General features: G+C 53.2%; 1 protein-coding gene across 1 annotated transcript in view; it reads right to left on the bottom strand.

Moving 5' to 3' along the window:
- The window catches only part of wdr46 (WD repeat domain 46), a gene marked incomplete at its 5' end in the record, with an annotated part of 39,197 nt that extends 21,438 nt beyond the window's left edge, over positions 1 to 17,759 (bottom strand). Inside the window, 5 exons of the mRNA XM_078536656.1 lie at positions 255 to 354; positions 1,853 to 1,988; positions 11,336 to 11,486; positions 14,020 to 14,124; positions 17,698 to 17,759. Of these exons, the coding sequence (XP_078392782.1) occupies positions 255 to 354; positions 1,853 to 1,988; positions 11,336 to 11,486; positions 14,020 to 14,124; positions 17,698 to 17,759 (554 nt within the window). The remainder of the gene's footprint in view (positions 1 to 254; positions 355 to 1,852; positions 1,989 to 11,335; positions 11,487 to 14,019; positions 14,125 to 17,697) is intronic.
- Positions 17,760 to 19,158: the final 1,399 nt, after the last annotated feature.

Genomic DNA, 19,158 nt, shown 5'->3' with positions numbered 1-19,158 from the left:
TGCACCAACACACAGGCACAGGCAGACACACATTCCCCCGCACAGAGTAATCTCTGTTCCTGCACAGGTCATATCTTTACAAAACCTCTTGCACTTCAATTCACCTCCAATTAACTCAATAGCACACTGTATGGTCCCTTTTCTTGGTGAATGAATTAACCCTCTCCTGCCTCCCTGTTCTGTGCCAGTTCTGTAGGTTGTTGTGTTATTCAGGGAGCCAGGGGCCCCCGTGAGGGTGTTTGAGAATTGCTTACGTTCCAGTCTTGTCGACAGCGATGGCTCGAACTCCACCACGATGACAGAGCATCTTCACCAGCGGCTCTTTGACGTTCGGACTCCACAGGGTCACCGTACCTAAGGTATAGTTTAGGCTGTGTTAGTTGTAGCTCAGCAGGACAGCGAGAAGCACTTAGGCTGAAGGAGGGAGGTGAGGAATCAGCAGCTCTGTGCAGTCCCCAGGAAACCAGGACAGGGCAGGGAAAATGTGGGATTATAGCTCAGTGAGTGACCCTGTACCACACGCGAGTGACCCCCTGACCCGCGAGTGACCCTCTAACACACGCGTGTGACCCCTGGCCTCGCGAGGGACCCTGTACCACACGCGAGTGACCCCCGGCCCCACGAGTGACCCCCGGCCCCGTGAGTGACTCCCGGACCCGCGAGTGACCCCTACCCCGTGAGTGGCCTTAACCCTGTGAGTGGCCTTTACCCTGTGAGTGACCCTTACCCTGTGAGTGACCCTTACCCTGTGAGTGGCCTTTACCCTGTGAGTGACCCTTACCCTGTGAGTGGCCCTTACCCTGTGAGTGACCCTTACCCTGTGAGTGGCCTTTACCCTGTGAGTGACCCTTACCCTGTGAGTGGCCTTTACCCTGTGAGTGGCCTTTACCCTGTGAGTGACCCTTACCCTGTGAGTGACCCTTACCCTATGAGTGACCCTTACCCTGTGAGTGACCCTTACCCTGAGTGGCCCTTACCCTGAGTGGCCCTTACCCTGAGTGGCCTTTACCCTGTGAGTGGCCTTTACTCTGTGAGTGACCCTTACCCTGTGAGTGACCCTTACCCTGTGAGTGGCCCTTACCCTGTGAGTGGCCCTTACCCTGTGAGTGGCCCTTACCCCGTGAGTGGCCCTTACCCTGTGAGTGGCCCTTACCCTGTGAGTGGCCCTTACCCTGTGAGTGGCCCTTACCCTGTGAGTGGCCCTTACCCCGTGAGTGCCCCTTACCCCGTGAGTGGCCCCCAGCCCCGTGAGTGGCCCTTACCCTGTGAGTGGCCCTTACCCTGTGAGTGGCCCTTACCCTGTGAGTGGCCCTTACCCTGTGAGTGGCCCTTACCCCGTGAGTGCCCCTTACCCCGTGAGTGGCCCCCAGCCCCGTGAGTGGCCCTTACCCTGTGAGTGACCCTTACCCTGTGAGTGGCCCTTACCCTGTGAGTGACCCTTACCCTGTGAGTGACCCTTACCCTGTGAGTGGCCCTTACCCTGTGAGTGGCCCTTACCCTGTGAGTGACCCTTACCCTGTGAGTGGCCCTTACCCTGTGAGTGGCCCTTACCCTGTGAGTGGCCCTTACCCTGTGAGTGACCCTTACCCTGAGTGGCCCTTACCCTGTGAGTGGCCCTTACCCTGTGAGTGGCCCCCAGCCCCGTGAGTGGCCCTTACCCTGTGAGTGACCCTTACCCTGAGTGGCCCTTACCCTGTGAGTGGCCCTTACCCTGTGAGTGGCCCTTACCCTGTGAGTGGCCCTTACCCTGTGAGTGGCCCTTACCCTATGAGTGACCCTTACCCTGTGAGTGACCCTTACTCTGTGAGTGACCCTTACCCTGTGAGTGACCCTTACCCTGAGTGGCCCTTACCCTGTGAGTGGCCCAGGTGAATGACGGCGTTGTAAGGGTTCTGGGCCATCACATCCAGACGTCCAGCTTTGGTGCACGTGGCTATCACCTCCTTCCCCACCGAGACATCAAGGTATTGTAGGAATCCTCGGGCACTCTGCACAAAACCACACACCAACACACACCGACACACACACACAAGCACAGACACACCCACACAAGCACAGACACACCCACACAAGCACAGACACACCCACACAAGCACAGACACACCCACACAAGCACAGACACACCCACACAAGCACAGACACATGCACAAGTGCAGACACAAACACACACACACGCACAAGTGCAGACACAAACACACAAGCACAGACACAAACACACAAGCACAGACACAAACACACACACGCGCACAAGTGCAGGCACAAACACACAAGCACAGACACAAACACACAAGCACAGACACAAACACACACACGCGCACAAGTGCAGGCACAAACACGCAAGCACAGACACAAACACACAAGCACAGACACAAACACACACACGCGCACAAGTGCAGACACAAACACACAAGCACAGACACAAACACACAAGCGCAGACACAAACACACAAGCACAGACACAAACACACAGACACGCACAAGTGCAGACACAAACACACAAGCAAAGACAAACACACAAGCACAGACACAAACACACAAGCACAGACACAAACACACAAGCACAGACACAAACACACAAGCACAGACACAAACACACAAGCACAGACACAAACACACAAGCACAGACACAAACACACAAGCACAGACACAAACACACAAGCACAGACACAAACACAGACACACACGAGTGCAGACACACACAAGCACAGACACAAACACACAAGCACAGACACCGACACACACACACACGCACAGACACAGGCACACACAGACATGTGCACAAGCACAGACACGCACACACACAAGCACAGTCACACGCACACACAAGCACAGTCACGCACATACACAAGCACAGACACGCACACACACAAGCAGTCACGCACACACACAAGCAGAGTCACACACACACACAAGCACAGTCACGCACATACACAAGCACAGACACGCACACACACAAGCACAGACACGCACACACACAAGCACAGACGCACACACACACACACACCGACACCAGCACAGACACGCACACACACACACGACACCAGCACAGACACGCACACACACACCGACACCAGCACAGACACGCACACACATAACCGACACCAGCACAGACACGCACGCATACACACATAACCGACACCAGCACAGACACGCACACACACACAACACACACACACACCGACACCAGCACAGATATGCACACACACACACACCGACACCAGCACAGACACGCACACACACACACACACCGACACCAGCACAGACACGCACACACACACACACACACCGACACCAGCACAGACACGCACACACACACACACCGACACCAGCACAGACACGCACACACACACACACACACCGACACCAGCACAGACATGCACACACACACACCCCGACACCAGCACAGACACACACACATAAAGATAAACACGCAGACACACATACACAGACACACAAGCACACACAGATGTGTAGAGGCACAACGCGTGCAAAAGTGAACACAGACGCGGACAATAGGCAGTTGGGTGTGTGCAGATGAACGCATGCATACAGACAAGGGAAGGCAGCCAAGCAGGCACACGCATGTGGACAGACACACGGAACAGAAATGCTCAGTTAGTTACTTTCTACACCTCAAGGTGACAGAGTCCTCAACCTCTTGTTTAAAAAGAAGTTTGCGTTAACGTGTAAGGAGCTGCCCGGTCAGTTAGCTATTTAATTTAAAGGAAGTGTTTCATTACCAGATCAGAACAACTGGAAAATTCTCGGTCAGGAACTTGGGTTTACTGTGCAGAGGTTGCTATTTCACCCAGTGTTTGACTCATTGCCAAAACTAATGCCAGTGTCCACGCTCCCCCCACACTGTAAGTCTGGTATCTTCCTGTATTCACGTTCCCTCTGGTCTCTTTCCTAATCATTCCTATTGGAAAACTCTCCAATGCTTCATTAACCCAGTTGGGAAAGACGTTTCTCTGAGCTGCTCTCCTCAGTCACTGAGACGTGATTTTAAATCAATGGCAAATCCTCACCAACTCCGCAAACAAGGGCCTCAGTCCTTCAGTAACTGTCCGATTTTAAAAATTCACAATCGCTTCAAAAATTTCCACTAGCCTCATCACCTACACTGTTCCAGTACCTAGAGTCATAGAATGTCTACAGCACAGAGGGAGGTAATTCAACCCATCATGTCTGTACTGGCCCCTTTGCAAGAGCAACTTCACCAGGCGCCACTCCCTCGCCCTCTCGCCACAGCGTCACAAATCTTCTCTCTTCAGATAACGTTCCAATTCCCCACTGAAACCCTCGATTGACCCTGTCTCCACCACACTCTCAGACAGTGCATTCAAGATCCTAACCACTCGATTGACCCTGTCTCCACCACACTCTCAGACAGTGCATTCCAAATCCTAACCACTCGATTGACCCTGTCTCCACCACACTCTCAGACAGTGCATCCCAGATCCTAACGACTCCATTGACCCTATCTCCCCCACACTCTCAGGCAGTGCATTCCAGACCCTAACCACTCGATTGACCCTGTCTCCCCCACACTCTCACACAGTGCATTCCAGATCCTAACCACTCGATTGACCCTGTCTCCATCTCACTCTCAGACAGTGCATTCCAGACCCTAACCACTCGATTGACCCTGTCTCCACCAGACTCTCAGACAGTGCATTCCAGACCCTAACCACTCGATTGACCCTGTCTCCACCAGACTCTCAGACAGTGCATTCCAGACCCTAAACACTCGATTGACCCTGTCTCCATCTCACTCTCACACAGTGCATTCCAGACCCTAACCACTCGATTGACCCTGTCTCCACCAGACTCTCAGACAGTGCATTCCAGACCCTAACCACTCGATTGACCCTGTCTCCACCACACTCTCACACAGTGCATTCCAGACCCTAACCACTCGATTGACTCTGTCACCACCACACTCTCAGACAGTGCATTCCAGATCCTAACCACTCGATTGACCCTGTCTCCACCACACTCTCACACAGTGCATTCCAGATCCTAACCACTCGATTGACCCTGTCTCCACCAGACTCTCAGACAGTGCATTCCAGATCCTAGCCACTCGATTGACCCTGTCTCCACCACACTCTCAGACAGTGCATTCCAAATCCTAACCACTCGATTGACCCTGTCTCCACCACACTCTCAGACAGTGCATCCCAGATCCTAACCACTCGATTGACCCTGTCTCCCCCACACTCTCAGGCAGTGCATTCCAGACCCTAACCACTCGATTGACCCTGTCTCCCCCACACTCTCACACAGTGCATTCCAGATCCTAACCACTCGATTGACCCTGTCTCCCCCACACACTCAGATAGTGCATTCCAGACCGTAACCACTCGATTGACCCTGTCTCCACCACACTCTCAGACAGTGCATTCCAGACCCTAACCACTCGATTGACCCTGTCACCACCACACTCTCAGACAGTGCATTCCAGATCCTAACCACTCGATTGACTCTGTCTCCACCACACTCTCAGACAGTGCATTCCAGACCCTAACCACTCGATTGACCCTGTCACCACCACACTCTCAGACAGTGCATTCCAGATCCTAACCACTCGATTGACCCTGTCTCCACCACACTCTCACACAGTGCATTCCAGATCCTAACTACTCGATTGACCCTGTCTCCCCCACACTCTCACACAGTGCATTCCAGATCCTAACCACTCGATTGACCCTGTCTCCAACACACTCTCAGACAGTGCATTCCTGATCCTAACCACTCGATTGACCCTGTCTCCCCAACACTATCAGACAGTGCATTCCACATCCTAACCACTCGATTGGCCCTGTCTCCCCCACACTATCAGACAGTGCATTCCAGACCCTAACCACTCGATTGACCCTGTCTGCACCACACTCTCAGACAGTGCATTCTAGATCCTAACCACTCGATTGACCCTGTCTCACCCACACTCTCAGACAGTGCATTCCAGACCCTAACCACTCGATTGACCCTGTCTCCACCACACTCTCAGACAGTGCATTCCAGACCCTAACCACTCGATTGACCCTGTCTCCACCACACTCAAACAGTGCATTCCAGACCCTAACCACTCGATTGACCCTGTCACCACCACACTCTCAGACAGTGCATTCCAGACCCTAACCACTCGATTGACCCTGTCTCCACCACACTCTCAGACAGTGCATTCCAAATCCTAACCACTCGATTGACCCTGTCTCCACCACACTCTCAGACAGTGCATCCCAGATCCTAACCACTCCATTGACCCTTTCTCCCCCACACTCTCAGACAGTGCATTCCAGACCCTAACCACTCGATTGACTCTGTCTCCCCCACACTCTCACACAGTGCATTCCAGATCCTAACCACTCGATTGACCCTGTCTCCATCTCACTCTCAGACAGTGCATTCCAGACCCTAACCACTCGATTGACCCTGTCTCCACCACACTCTCAGACAGTGCATTCCAGACCCTAACCACTCGATTGACCCTGTCTCCACCACACTCTCAGGCAGTGCATTCCAGATCCTAACCACTCGATTGACCCTGTCTCCACCACACTCTCAGACAGTGCATTCCAGATCCTAACCACTCGATTGACCCTGTCTCCACCACACTCTCAAACAGTGCATTCCAGACCCTAACCGCTCGATTGACCCTGTCACCACCACACTCTCAGACAGTGCATTCCAGACCCTAACCACTCGATTGACCCTGTCTCCACCACACTCTCAGACAGCGCATTCCAGATCCTAACCACTCGATTGACCCTGTCACCACCACACTCTCAGACAGTGCATTCCAGATCCTAACCACTCGATTGACCCTGTCTCCACCACACTCTCAGACAGTGCATTCCAGATCCTAACCACTCGATTGACCCTGTCTCCACCACACTCTCAGACAGTGCATGCCAAATCCTAACCACTCGATTGACCCTGTCTCCACCACACTCTCAGACAGTGCATCCCAGATCCTAACCACTCCATTGACCCTGTCTCCCCCACACTCTCAGGCAGTGCATTCCAGACCCTAACCACTCGATTGACCCTGTCTCCACCACACTCTCAGACAGTGCATTCCAGATCCTAACCACTCCATTGACCCTGTCTCCCCCACACTCTCAGGCAGTGCATTCCAGACCCTAACCACTCGATTGACCCTGTCTCCACCACACTCTCAGACAGTGCATTCCAGATCCTAACCACTCGATTGACCCTGTCTCCCCCACACTCTCAGACAGTGCATTCCAGCCCGTAACCACTCGATTGACCCTGTCTCCACCACACTCTCAGACAGTGCATTCCAGACCCTAACCACTCGATTGACCCTGTCACCACCACACTCTCAGACAGTGCATTCCAGATCCTAACCACTCGATTGACTCTGTCTCCACCACACTCTCAGACAGTGCATTCCAGATCCTAACCACTCGATTGACCCTGTCTCCACCACACTCTCACACAGTGCATTCCAGATCCTAACTACTCGATTGACCCTGTCTCCCCCACACTCTCACACAGTGCATTCCAGATCCTAACCACTCGATTGACCCTGTCTCCACCACACTCTCAGACAGTGCATTCCTGATCCTAACCACTCGATTGACCCTGTCTCCCCAACACTATCAGACAGTGCATTCCACATCCTAACCACTCGATTGACCCTGTCTCCCCCACACTCTCACACAGTGCATTCCAGACCCTAACCACTCAATTGACCCTGTCTCCACCACACTCTCAGACAGTGCATTCCAGATCCTAACCACTCGATTGACCCTGTCTCCACCACACTCTCAGACAGTGCATTCCAGATCCTAACCACTCGATTGACCCTGTCTCCACCACACTCTCAGACAGTGCATTCCTGATCCTAACCACTCGATTGACCCTGTCTCCCCAACACTATCAGACAGTGCATTCCACATCCTAACCACTCGATTGACCCTGTCTCCCCCACACTCTCAGACAGTGCATTCCAGACCCTAACCACTCAATTGACCCTGTCTCCACCACACTCTCAGACAGTGCATTCCAGATCCTAACCACTCGATTGACTCTGTCTCCACCACACTCTCAGACAGTGCATTCCAGATCCTAACCACTCGATTGACCCTGTCTCCACCACACTCTCAGGCAGTGCATTCCAGACCCTAACCACTCGATTGACCCTGTCTGCACCACACTCTCAGACAGTGCATTCCAGACCCTAACCACTCGATTGACCCTGTCTCCACCACACTCTCACACAGTGCATTCCAGACCCTAACCACTCGACTGACCCTGTCTCCACCACACTCTCAGACAGTGCATTCCAGATCCTAACCACTCGATTGACCCTGTCTCCACCACACTCTCAGACAGTGCATTCCAGATCCTAACCACTCGATTGACCCTGTCCCCACCACACTCTCAGACAGTGCATTCCTGATCCTAACCACTCGATTGACCCTGTCTCCCCAACACTATCAGACAGTGCATTCCACATCCTAACCACTCGATTGACCCTGTCTGCACCACACTCTCAGACAGTGCATTCCAGACCCTAACCACTCGACTGACCCTGTCTCCACCACACTCTCAGACAGTGCATTCCAGATCCTAACCACTCGATTGACCCTGTCTCCACCACACTCTCAGACAGTGCATTCCAGATCCTAACCACTCGATTGACCCTGTCCCCACCACACTCTCAGACAGTGCATTCCTGATCCTAACCACTCGATTGACCCTGTCTCCCCAACACTATCAGACAGTGCATTCCACATCCTAACCACTCGATTGACCCTGTCTCCCCCACACTCTCAGACAGTGCATTCCAGACCCTAACCACTCGACTGACCCTGTCTCCACCACACTCTCAGACAGTGCATTCCAGATCCTAACCACTCGATTGACCCTGTCTCCACCACACTCTCAGACAGTGCATTCCAGATCCTAACCACTCGATTGACCCTGTCCCCACCACACTCACACAGTGCATTCCAGATCCTAACCACTCGATTGACCCTGTCTCCACCACACTCTCAGACAGTGCATTCCAGACCCTAACCACTCGATTGACCCTGTCTCCACCACACTCTCAGACAGTGCATCCCAGATCCTAACCACTCCATTGACCCTATCTCCCCCATACTCTCAGACAGTGCATTCCAGACCCTAACCACTCGATTGACTCTGTCTCCCCCACACTCTCACACAGTGCATTCCAGATCCTAACCACTCGATTGACCCTGTCTCCATCTCACTCTCAGACAGTGCATTCCAGACCCTAACCACTCGATTGACCCTGTCTCCACCACACTCTCAGACAGTGCATTCCAGACCCTAACCACTCGATTGACCCTGTCTCCACCACACTCTCAAACAGTGCATTCCAGACCCTAACCACTCGATTGACCCTGTCTCCACCACACTCTCAGACAGTGCATTCCAGACCCTAACCACTCGATTGACCCTGTCTCCCCCACACTCTCAGATAGTGCATTCCACATCCTAACCACTCGATTGACCCTGTCTCCCCCACACTCTCAGACAGTGCATTCCAGACCCTAACCACTCGATTGACCCTGTCTCCACCACACTCTCAGACAGTGCATTCCAGATCCTAACCACTCGATTGACCCTGTCTCCACCACACTCTCAGGCAGTGCATTCCAGACCCTAACCACTCGATTGACCCTGTCTCCACCACACTCTCACACAGTGCATTCCAGACCCTAACCACTCGATTGACCCTGTCTCCACCACACTCTCAGACAGTGCATTCCAGACCCTAACCACTCGACTGACCCTGTCTCCACCACACTCTCAGACAGTGCATTCCAGATCCTAACCACTCGATTGACCCTGTCTCCACCACACTCTCAGACAGTGCATTCCAGATCCTAACCACTCGATTGACCCTGTCTCCACCACACTCTCACGCAGTGCATTCCAGACCCTAACCACTCGATTGACCCTGTCTCCACCACACTCTCACACAGTGCATTCCAGATCCTAACCACTCGATTGACCCTGTCTCCACCATACTCTCAGACAGTGCATTCCAGATCCTAACCACTCGATTGACCCTGTCTCCACCACACTCTCAGACAGTGCATTCCAGATCCTAACCACTCGATTGACCCTGTCTCCACCACACTCTCAGACAGTGCATTCCAGATCCTAACCACTCGATTGACCCTGTCCCCACCACACTCTCAGACAGTGCATTCCAGATCCTAACCACTCGATTGACCCTGTCTCCACCACACTCTCAGACAGTGCATTCCAGACCCTAACCACTCGATTGACCCTGTCTCCACCACACTCTCAGGCAGTGCATTCCAGACCCTAACCACTCGATTGACCCTGTCTCCACCACACTCTCAGACAGTGCATTCCAGACCCTAACCACTCGATTGACCCTGTCTCCACCACACTCTCAGACAGTGCATTCCAGACCCTAACCACTCGATTGACCCTGTCTCCACCACACTCTCAGACAGTGCATTCCAGATCCTAACCACTCGATTGACCCTGTCTCCACCACACTCTCAGACAGTGCATTCCAGATCCTAACCACTCGCTGTGTGAAAGTTTCTCCTCACGTCTCCATTGCTTCTTTAGCCAATCACCTTAAATCTTTGTCCTCTGGTTCTCGATCCTTCCACCAATGGGAACAGTTTCTCTCTATCTACCCTGTCCAGACCCCTGATGATTTTGAAAACCTCTATCAAATCTCCTCTCAACCTTCTCTTCTCCAAGGAAAACAGTCCCAACTTCTCCAATCTATCCTCGTAACTGAAGTTCCTCATCCCTGGAACCATTCCCGTGAATCTTTTCCACACTCTCTCCAATGCCCTCACACCCTAGTCAGAGTGTCTCCCCGTGACTGAAGGCACCCAGCCCTGGGAGAATCATGGTTGATGGGATGAGTGCACCCAAATTCGAAATGTACAGTTGGAAACGAAAGATGGTGTGTCGCTGTCTACCTCGCTAGCACAGCGAGGATCCACTCAGTTCTGGGGAATGAGGGACAAACGTTTTCTTTTGGAATACCGTCTGTTGAAATCACTTATCCAACAACCACCTCAATGGCTGGCAGTTCACCTCAGCACAGTGAAACAAGAGGCAAAAGGAAACGCTCTGTATCTGTGTCCTTTCATGCGTGTGAGGCCGTGGTTAAGCCAAGCTGATGGGACGGAGAGAAGGGAGCTTTACTCCACCATACAGCCAGCCCAGGAGCACCTGCTCTTCCCTCCCCCACCCCCATCTGACCAACACCAGGAGACAGTCCGAGTCCCATACCCCCGACCTTTGGAAAGAATACTACGCTGAGGTCACTCACGCAGGTAGCCAGGAGGAAGTGATAGGGCAGAAATTCCATCCGGAGAACATCGTTGAACCTCTTCACACAGTGCAGCTCAATCCCCTGGTTGTCGTATATATAGAGCCACCTCTTCTGTGCCACAGCAAACATGGTCTCCGTGTGCAGCCACCTACAAAACACACAGAGAGAAGCTCGCTACACTGAGACTCACACTGAACACAAAGAGACAGTGAAACCTGGGCCAACAGGTATGACGCAACAGCCAATCTGTGCACAGCAAGCTCCCACAAAACTGCAGGTGTGATGACAATCACTGTTTCCATGCAATCTGTGAAGAATAAGCATTGGCCCAGGACACCAGGTGAAGAAGGTCCTGCTCCTCCTCAGAGGTGAAGAAGGTCCTGCTCCTCCTCAGAGAGGAAGAAGGTCCTGCTCGTCCTCAGAGGTGAAGAAGGTCCTGCTCGCCCTCAGAGGTGAAGAAGGTCCTGCTCGTCCTCAGAGGTGAAGAAGGTCCTGCTCGTCCTCAGAGGTGAAGAAGGTCCTGCTCCTCCTCAGAGGTGAAGAAGGTCCTGCTCCTCCTCAGAGGTGAAGAAGGTCCTGCTCCTCCTCAGAGGTGAAGAAGCCTCGGCTCGTCCTCAGAGGTGAAGAAGGTCCTGCTCCTCCTCAGAGGTGAAGAAGGTCCTGCTCCTCCTCAGAGGTGAAGAAGGTCCTGCTCCTCCTCAGAGGTGAAGAAGGTCCTGCTCGTCCTCAGAGGTGAAGAAGGTCCTGCTCCTCCTCAGAGGTGAAGAAGGTCCTGCTCCTCCTCAGAGGTGAAGAAGCCTCGGCTCGTCCTCAGAGGGGAAGAAGGTCCTGCTCCTCCTCAGAGGGGAAGAAGGTCCTGCTCCTCCTCAGAGGTGAAGAAGGTCCTGCTCCTCCTCAGAGGTGAAGAAGGTCCTGCTCCTCCTCAGAGGTGAAGAAGGTCCTGCTCCTCCTCAGAGGTGAAGAAGGTCCTGCTCCTCCTCAGAGGTGAAGAAGGTCCTGCTCCTCCTCAGAGGTGAAGAAGCCTCGGCTCGTCCTCAGAGGTGAAGAAGGTCCTGCTCCTCCTCAGAGAGGAAGAAGCCTCGGCTCCTCCTCAGAGGTGAAGAAGGTCCTGCTCCTCCTCAGAGAGGAAGAAGCCTCGGCTCCTCCTCAGAGAGGAAGAAGGTCCTGCTCCTCCTCAGAGAGGAAGAAGGTCCTGCTCCTCCTCAGAGAGGAAGAAGCCTCGGCTCCTCCTCAGAGGTGAAGAAGCCTCGGCTCGTCCTCAGAGAGGAAGAAGCCTCGGCTCCTCCTCAGAGGTGAAGAAGCCTCGGCTCGTCCTCAGAGAGGAAGAAGCCTCGGCTCCTCCTCAGAGGTGAAGAAGCCTCGGCTCGTCCTCAGAGGGGAAGAAGGTCCTGCTCCTCCTCAGAGGGGAAGAAGGTCCTGCTCCTCCTCAGAGGTGAAGAAGCCTCGGCTCGTCCTCAGAGGGGAAGAAGGTCCTGCTCCTCCTCAGAGGTGAAGAAGGTCCTGCTCGTCCTCAGATTGAACCAAGGGGTCTTTGACCCGGCATCGAGTGCATCAATAATGAGAAGTGACTGATTCAAAATCATTGGCAAACGATCTGGAGCGGAGACAAGGGGAATTGTTTTCACTCCGAGTTGCTGGGAACCGCAATACTCAGCCTGATTGCGCTCGTTGTTTTAAAAGGAATTTGGACAATAGGGACTTGTGGATGAGGAGCTTACAGGGGCAGGACTGCTCTTACCAAAGGCCAGCACAGGCTCAATGGGCTGAATGGCCTCCTCCCGAGCTTCAAGCCTCGATGATCACTACTTGAGAGAGCAGTTGGATCCTGGACTTATCGTCTATCCCAGAGATGCAAAGTGCTCCCTCAACACGATCACAGCCAAGCCAGGGTTATCTCCACGTCAGCACACCGGGCGGCCTACGCAGAGGGGAGAGCTGCACACCATGAGGGAACCAGGCTGTTAAACAGCCAGCTCTCACCGAGATACACTCTGCAGTGTTCAGGAGAGGTACCAGTGTGAGCTGACAGGCCAGGTCAGAATGCTCAGTCAGCTTCCTGCTCTACTCTGCCATGGGATGTGGGCATCGCTGGCAGGGTCAGCATTTGTTACCCATCCCTAATTGCCCTTGAATTGAGTGCCTTGCTAGACCATTGCAGGGGGCAGTTATGAGTCAACCCCATTGCTGTGGGTCTGGAGTCACATGTAGGCCAAACCGGGTAAGGAGGACAGATTTCCCTCCCTAAAGTGACATTAGTGACCCAGGTGGGTTTCTATGACAATCGATGATAGTTTCATGGTCACCATGACTGAGACTCGCTTTATATTCCAGGTTTATTAATTGAATTTAAATTCCACCAGGTGGGGGTTGAACCCATGTCCCCAGGACCTGGGCCTCTGGATGACCTGTCCAGTGACATTACCCTACGCACCCCCAGCTCATACGGGGACTCTGACCCACATGGGAAGCTGAGTTGCTGGTTACACTGATTAAAGAGTATTTTAACAAGCTTTTTCATAAATGCAAGGTCACTGTGAACTCAGGGCGATCCAGCCAGTGTAAAATTACCAGGGACATTAAATACGGTTAAGGGCAAGTCTGGGTATTAATCAGATTTAAAACTTTCTCTTGTCGACTCTCTCTAGTTCCTGGACGGAGAGGAGGGGTGAATGTTCAGCTACCGAATATCGTTGATGCGTTCCATGACGTTGGTTTCACACAGGAGCTGTTTACTGTGCCAGTCCAGGGCTGCCAGGTGTCCCCTCCGGCCAGCCAGCAGCAAGTGCCTGTCAGGGGGAGAGAACAAAAATTTCAGCACAGCCCTCGCCCCGTGGAAACCGATGACCCCGAGACAGCGATTGTCCAGCACCCCCCCTCGATCTCAGCTCAGTGAGCAGATCAGACCCACGACGAGTCCCATCGCTGCTGACTCTCCCCCCCCGGTACAGAACAGCGCAGCCTCTACCTTCATAGCTCAACACCCGGAAGGAAGTCTCTTGACGGGAGAGCCAGAGTGAGATATGAGCACACAATCGCACAGGCCACAGCACTGAATCATACAATAGTTACAGCGCAGGAGGAGGCCATTCAGCCTGTCGTCTGTGCTGGCCCTCGGCAAGAGCAACTCACCCAGTCCCAGTCCCCCACCCTCTCCCCGTAACCCTGCACATTCTCCCTTTTCAGATAACAGTCCAATTCCCTCTAGAGCCCCGAATGACCCTGTCTCCACCACACTCTCAGACAGTGCATTCCAGATCCTAACCACTCGATTGACCCTGTCTCCACCACACTCTCAGACAGTGCATTCCAGATCCTAACCACTCGATTGACCCTGTCTCCACCACACTCTCAGACAGTGCATTCCAGACCCTAACCACTCAATTGACCCGGTCTCCACCACACTCTCAGACAGTGCATTCCAGATCCTAACCACTCGATTGACCCTGTCTCCACCACACTCTCAGACAGTGCATTCCAGACCCTAACCACTCAATTGACCCGGTCTCCACCACACTCTCAGACAGTGCATTCCAGATCCTAACCACTCGATTGACCCTGTCTCCACCACACTCTCAGACAGTGCATTCCAGATCCTAACCACTCGCTGTGTGAAAGTTTCTCCTCACGTCTCCATTGCTTCTTTAGCCAATCATATTAAATCTTTGCCCTCTGGTTCTCGATCCTTCCACCAATGGGAACAGTTTCTCTCTATCTACCCTGTCCAGACCCCTCATGATTTTGAAAACCTCTATTAAATCTCCTCTCAACCTTCTCTTCTCCAAGGAAAACAGTCCCAACTTCTCCAATCTATCCTCATAACTGAAATTCCTCATCCCTGGACCCATTCCCGTGAATCTTTTCCACACTCTCTCCAATGCCCTCACATCCTTCCTAAAGTGTGGCTCCCAGAACTGGACACAATACTCCAGCTGAGGCTCAACTAGTGTCTTATACAAGTTCAACATCACCTCCCTGCTCTTGTACTCAATGCCCCTGTTAATAAAGCCCAGGATAAGATTCTATACGGCCGTGGCTGATCTGACTGTAACCCCAACCCCACATTCCCGGTAGGTGGGATGTGAACCCACCCTGTCTCCTTCCCTCACCTGCCTGATACTTGGGGTCAGTGAGGGGGGTGGGGGGAATGGGGGGGAAGGTGGGGGGAATGGGGGGAATGGGGGGGAAGGTGGGGGGAATGGGGGAATGGGGGGGAAGGGGGTGGGGGGAATGAGGGGGAAGGGGGTGGGGGGAATGGGGGGAAGGTGGGGGGAATGGGGGAATGGGGGGGAAGGGGGGAATGGGGGGAAAGGGGGGAATGGGGGGGAAGGGGGTGGGGGGAAGGGGGGGAAGGTGGGGGGAATGGGGGTGAAGGGGGGGAATGGGGGGGAAAGTGGGGGGGTGTGGGGAAGGGGGGGTTGTGGTTGGTCTTCACTGCTCCCAGAGGAAGAAGAGCAGTGGGAATTTATTATCCCAAACCCTGGGAAGTAATGTCCCGTTCTCTGTCTAAAATCTCTGGAATGCCAGTTATAATCCAGCGGAGACACTGTACCAGCACCAGCCTCCTCTACATCAGTTCAAAATCTACTTCCTGCTCTTTGACCAACCTTCCAGTCTCTCTCTCTCTCTCTATCTCACTCTCTGTCTCTCTCTCTCTCTCTCTATCTCACTCTCTGTATCTGTCTCTCTCTCTCTCACGCTGTCTCTCTCTCTCTCTCTCTGTATCTGTCTTTCTCTCTCTCTGTCTCCCTCTGTCTGTCTGTCTCTCTCTCTGTCTCTCTCTCACTCTCTATCTCACTCTCTGTATCTGTCTCTCTCTCTCTCTGTCACCCTCTCTCTGTCTGTCTCTCTCTCTGTCGGTCTCTCTCTCTGTCGCTGTCTCTCTCTCTCTCTCTATCTCACTCTCTCTCTCTATCTCACTCTCTCTCTCTATCTCACTCTCTCTCTCTATCTCACTCTCTGTCTCTATCTCACTCTCTGTCTCTATCTCACTCTCTGTCTCTGTCTCTCTCTCTATCTCACTCTCTGTATCTGTCTTTCTCTCTCTCTGTATCTGTCTGTCTCTCTCTCTGTCTCTCTCTCCGTCTGTCTCTCTCTCCGTCTGTCTCTCTCTCCGTCTGTCTCTCTCTCTGTCGCTGACTCTCTCTCTGTCGCTGTCTCTCTCTCTATCTCTCTCTGTATCTGTCTTTCTCTCTCTCTGTATCTGTCTGTCTTTCTCTCTCTCTGTCTCTCTCTCTGTCGCTGTCTCTCTCTCTATCTCTCTCTGTATCTGTCTTTCTCTCTCTCTGTATCTGTCTGTCTTTCTCTCTCTCTGTCTCTCTCTCTGTCGCTGTCTCTCTGTCGCTGTCTCTCTCTCTATCTCCCTCTGTATCTGTCTTTCTCTCTCTCTGTATCTGTCTGTCTTTCTCTCTCTCTGTCTCTCTCTCTGTCGCTGTCTCTCTCTCTCTCGCTGTCTCTCTCTCTCTCTCGCTGTCTCTCTCTCGCTGTCTCTCTCTCGCTGTCTCTCTCTCTCGCTGTCTCTCTCTCTCGCTGTCTCTCTCTCTCGCTGTCTCTCTCTCTCGCTGTCTCTCTCTCTCGCTGTCTCTCTCTCTCGCTGTCTCTCTCTCTCGCTGTCTCTCTCTCTCGCTGTCTCTCTCTCTCGCTGTCTCTCTCTCGCTGTCTCTCCTCGCTGTCTCTCTCTCTCGCTGTCTCTCTCTCTCTCTCTCGCTGTCTCTCTCTCTCGCTGTCTCTCTCTCTCTCGCTGTCTCTCTCTCTCTCGCTGTCTCTCTCTCTCTCGCTGTCTCTCTCTCTCTCGCTGTCTCTCTCTCTCACTGTCTCTCTCTCTCACTGTCTCTCTCTCTCTCGCTGTCTCTCTCTCTCTCGCTGTCTCTCTCTCTTTCGCTGTCTCTCTCTCTCGCTGTCTCTCTCTCTCGCTGTCTCTCTCTCTCGCTGTCTCTCTCTCGCTGTCTCTCTCTCTCGCTGTCTCTCTCTCTCTCTCGCTGTCTCTCTCTCTCTCTCGCTGTCTCTCTCTCTCTCTCTCGCTGTCTCTCTCTCTCTCTCGCTGTCTCTCTCTCTCTCTCGCTGTCTCTCTCTCTCTCTCGCTGTCTCTCTCTCTCTCTCGCTGTCTCTCTCTCTCTCTCGCTGTCTCTCTCTCTCGCTGTCTCTCTCGCTCTCTCTCTCTCTCTCTCTCTCTCGCTGTCTCTGTCTCTCTCTCGCTGTCTCTCTCTCTCGCTGTCTCTCTCTCTCGCTGTCTCTCTCTCTCTCTCTCGCTGTCTCTCTCTCTCTCTCGCTGTCTCTCTCTCTCTCTCTCGCTGTCTGTCTCTCTCTCTCGCTGTCTCTCTCTCTCTTGATTATACATGCAGAGTTACAGTCAGTTCTCTTACCTGCCATTTCTGGTGTAGTTTATTCTATACGGGCCAAACTGATTGAGCTCCAGACTGAAGTACTGTGAAAAAGGAAGACAAGTAAAGTAGTTTAAAGGTTGTAAGCATGCTTATCTTCATTACTTCGCAACCATTCCAACACATTCCGCACTGCTCTCCCACAGTCTACACTCTGTAAACTTAAGGTCATTCAAAACTCTGCTGCATGTGTCTGAACTCACAGCGAGTACCATTCCCCAACACCCCCTGTGCTCACTGAGAGAGAGGCAGAGAGAGAGAGATAGAGAGAAAAAGAGAGAGACGGGGCGAGAGAGAGAGAGAGAGACGGGGCGAAAGAGAAAGAGGGAGTGAGGGGGATGGGGAGGGAGAGGGAGAGACACAGAGAGAGAGAGGGAGAAAGACAGGGAGAGAGAGAGAGACAGAGGGAGACACGGAGAGACAGAGAGAGACAGGGAGAGACAGGGAGAGACAGGGAGAGACAGGGAGAGACAGGGAGAGACAGGGACAGACAGAGAGAGGCAGAGAGAGACAGGGAGAGACAGGGAGAGACAGGGAGAGAGAGAGAGAGAGGGAGAGACAGGGAGAGACAGAGAGAGACAGAGAGAGACAGAGAGAGACAGAGAGAGACAGAGAGAGACAGGGAAAGACAGGGAGAGACAGGGAGAGACAGGGAGAGAGAGAGAGAGACAGAGAGAGTCAGGGAGAGACAGGGAGAGACAGGGAGAGACAGAGAGAGAGAGACACAGGGAGAGACAGGGAGAGACAGGGAGAGACAGGGAGAGACAGGGAGAGACAGGGAGAGACAGAGAGAGACAGGAAGACATGAGAGAGACAGGGAGAGACACAGAGAGAGACAGGGAGAGACAGGGAGAGACAGGGAGAGACAGGGAGAGACAGAGAGAGACAGGCAGAGACAGAGAGAGACAGGAAGACATGAGAGAGACAGGGAGAGACAGAGAGAGACAGGGAGAGACAGAGAGAGACAGGGAGAGACAGAGAGTGACAAGGAGAGGCAGGAAGAGACAGGGAGAGACAAGGAGAGACAGGGAGAGAGAGGGAGAGACAGGGAGAGACAGAGAGAGACAGGGAGAGAGAGGGAGAGACAGAGAGAGACAGAGAGAGACAGGGAGAGACAGGGAGAGACAGGGAGAGACAGGGAGAGACAGGGAGAGACAGGGAGAGACAGGGAGAGACAGGGAGTGACAGGGAGAGACAGGAAGAGACAGGAAGAGACAGGGAGAGACAGGGAGAGACAGGGAGAGACAGGGAGAGAGACAGAGACAGACAGAGAGAGACAGGGAGAGACAGGGAGAGACAGGGAGAGAGACAGAGACAGACAGAGAGAGACAGAGAGAGACAGAAGGGACAGAGAGAGACAGGGAGAAACAGAGAAAGACAGGGAGAGACAGAGAGAGATAGGGAGAGACAGGGAGAGACAGGGAGAGACAGGGAGAGACAGGG

Source organism: Cetorhinus maximus, unplaced genomic scaffold (genome assembly GCF_964194155.1).
Source record: "Cetorhinus maximus unplaced genomic scaffold, sCetMax3.hap1.1 HAP1_SCAFFOLD_1393, whole genome shotgun sequence".
In the NCBI taxonomy this organism is placed as follows: domain Eukaryota; kingdom Metazoa; phylum Chordata; class Chondrichthyes; order Lamniformes; family Cetorhinidae; genus Cetorhinus; species Cetorhinus maximus.
The sequence above is the reverse complement of the archived record's forward strand: the minus strand, read 5'-3'. Positions and strand labels throughout refer to the sequence as shown.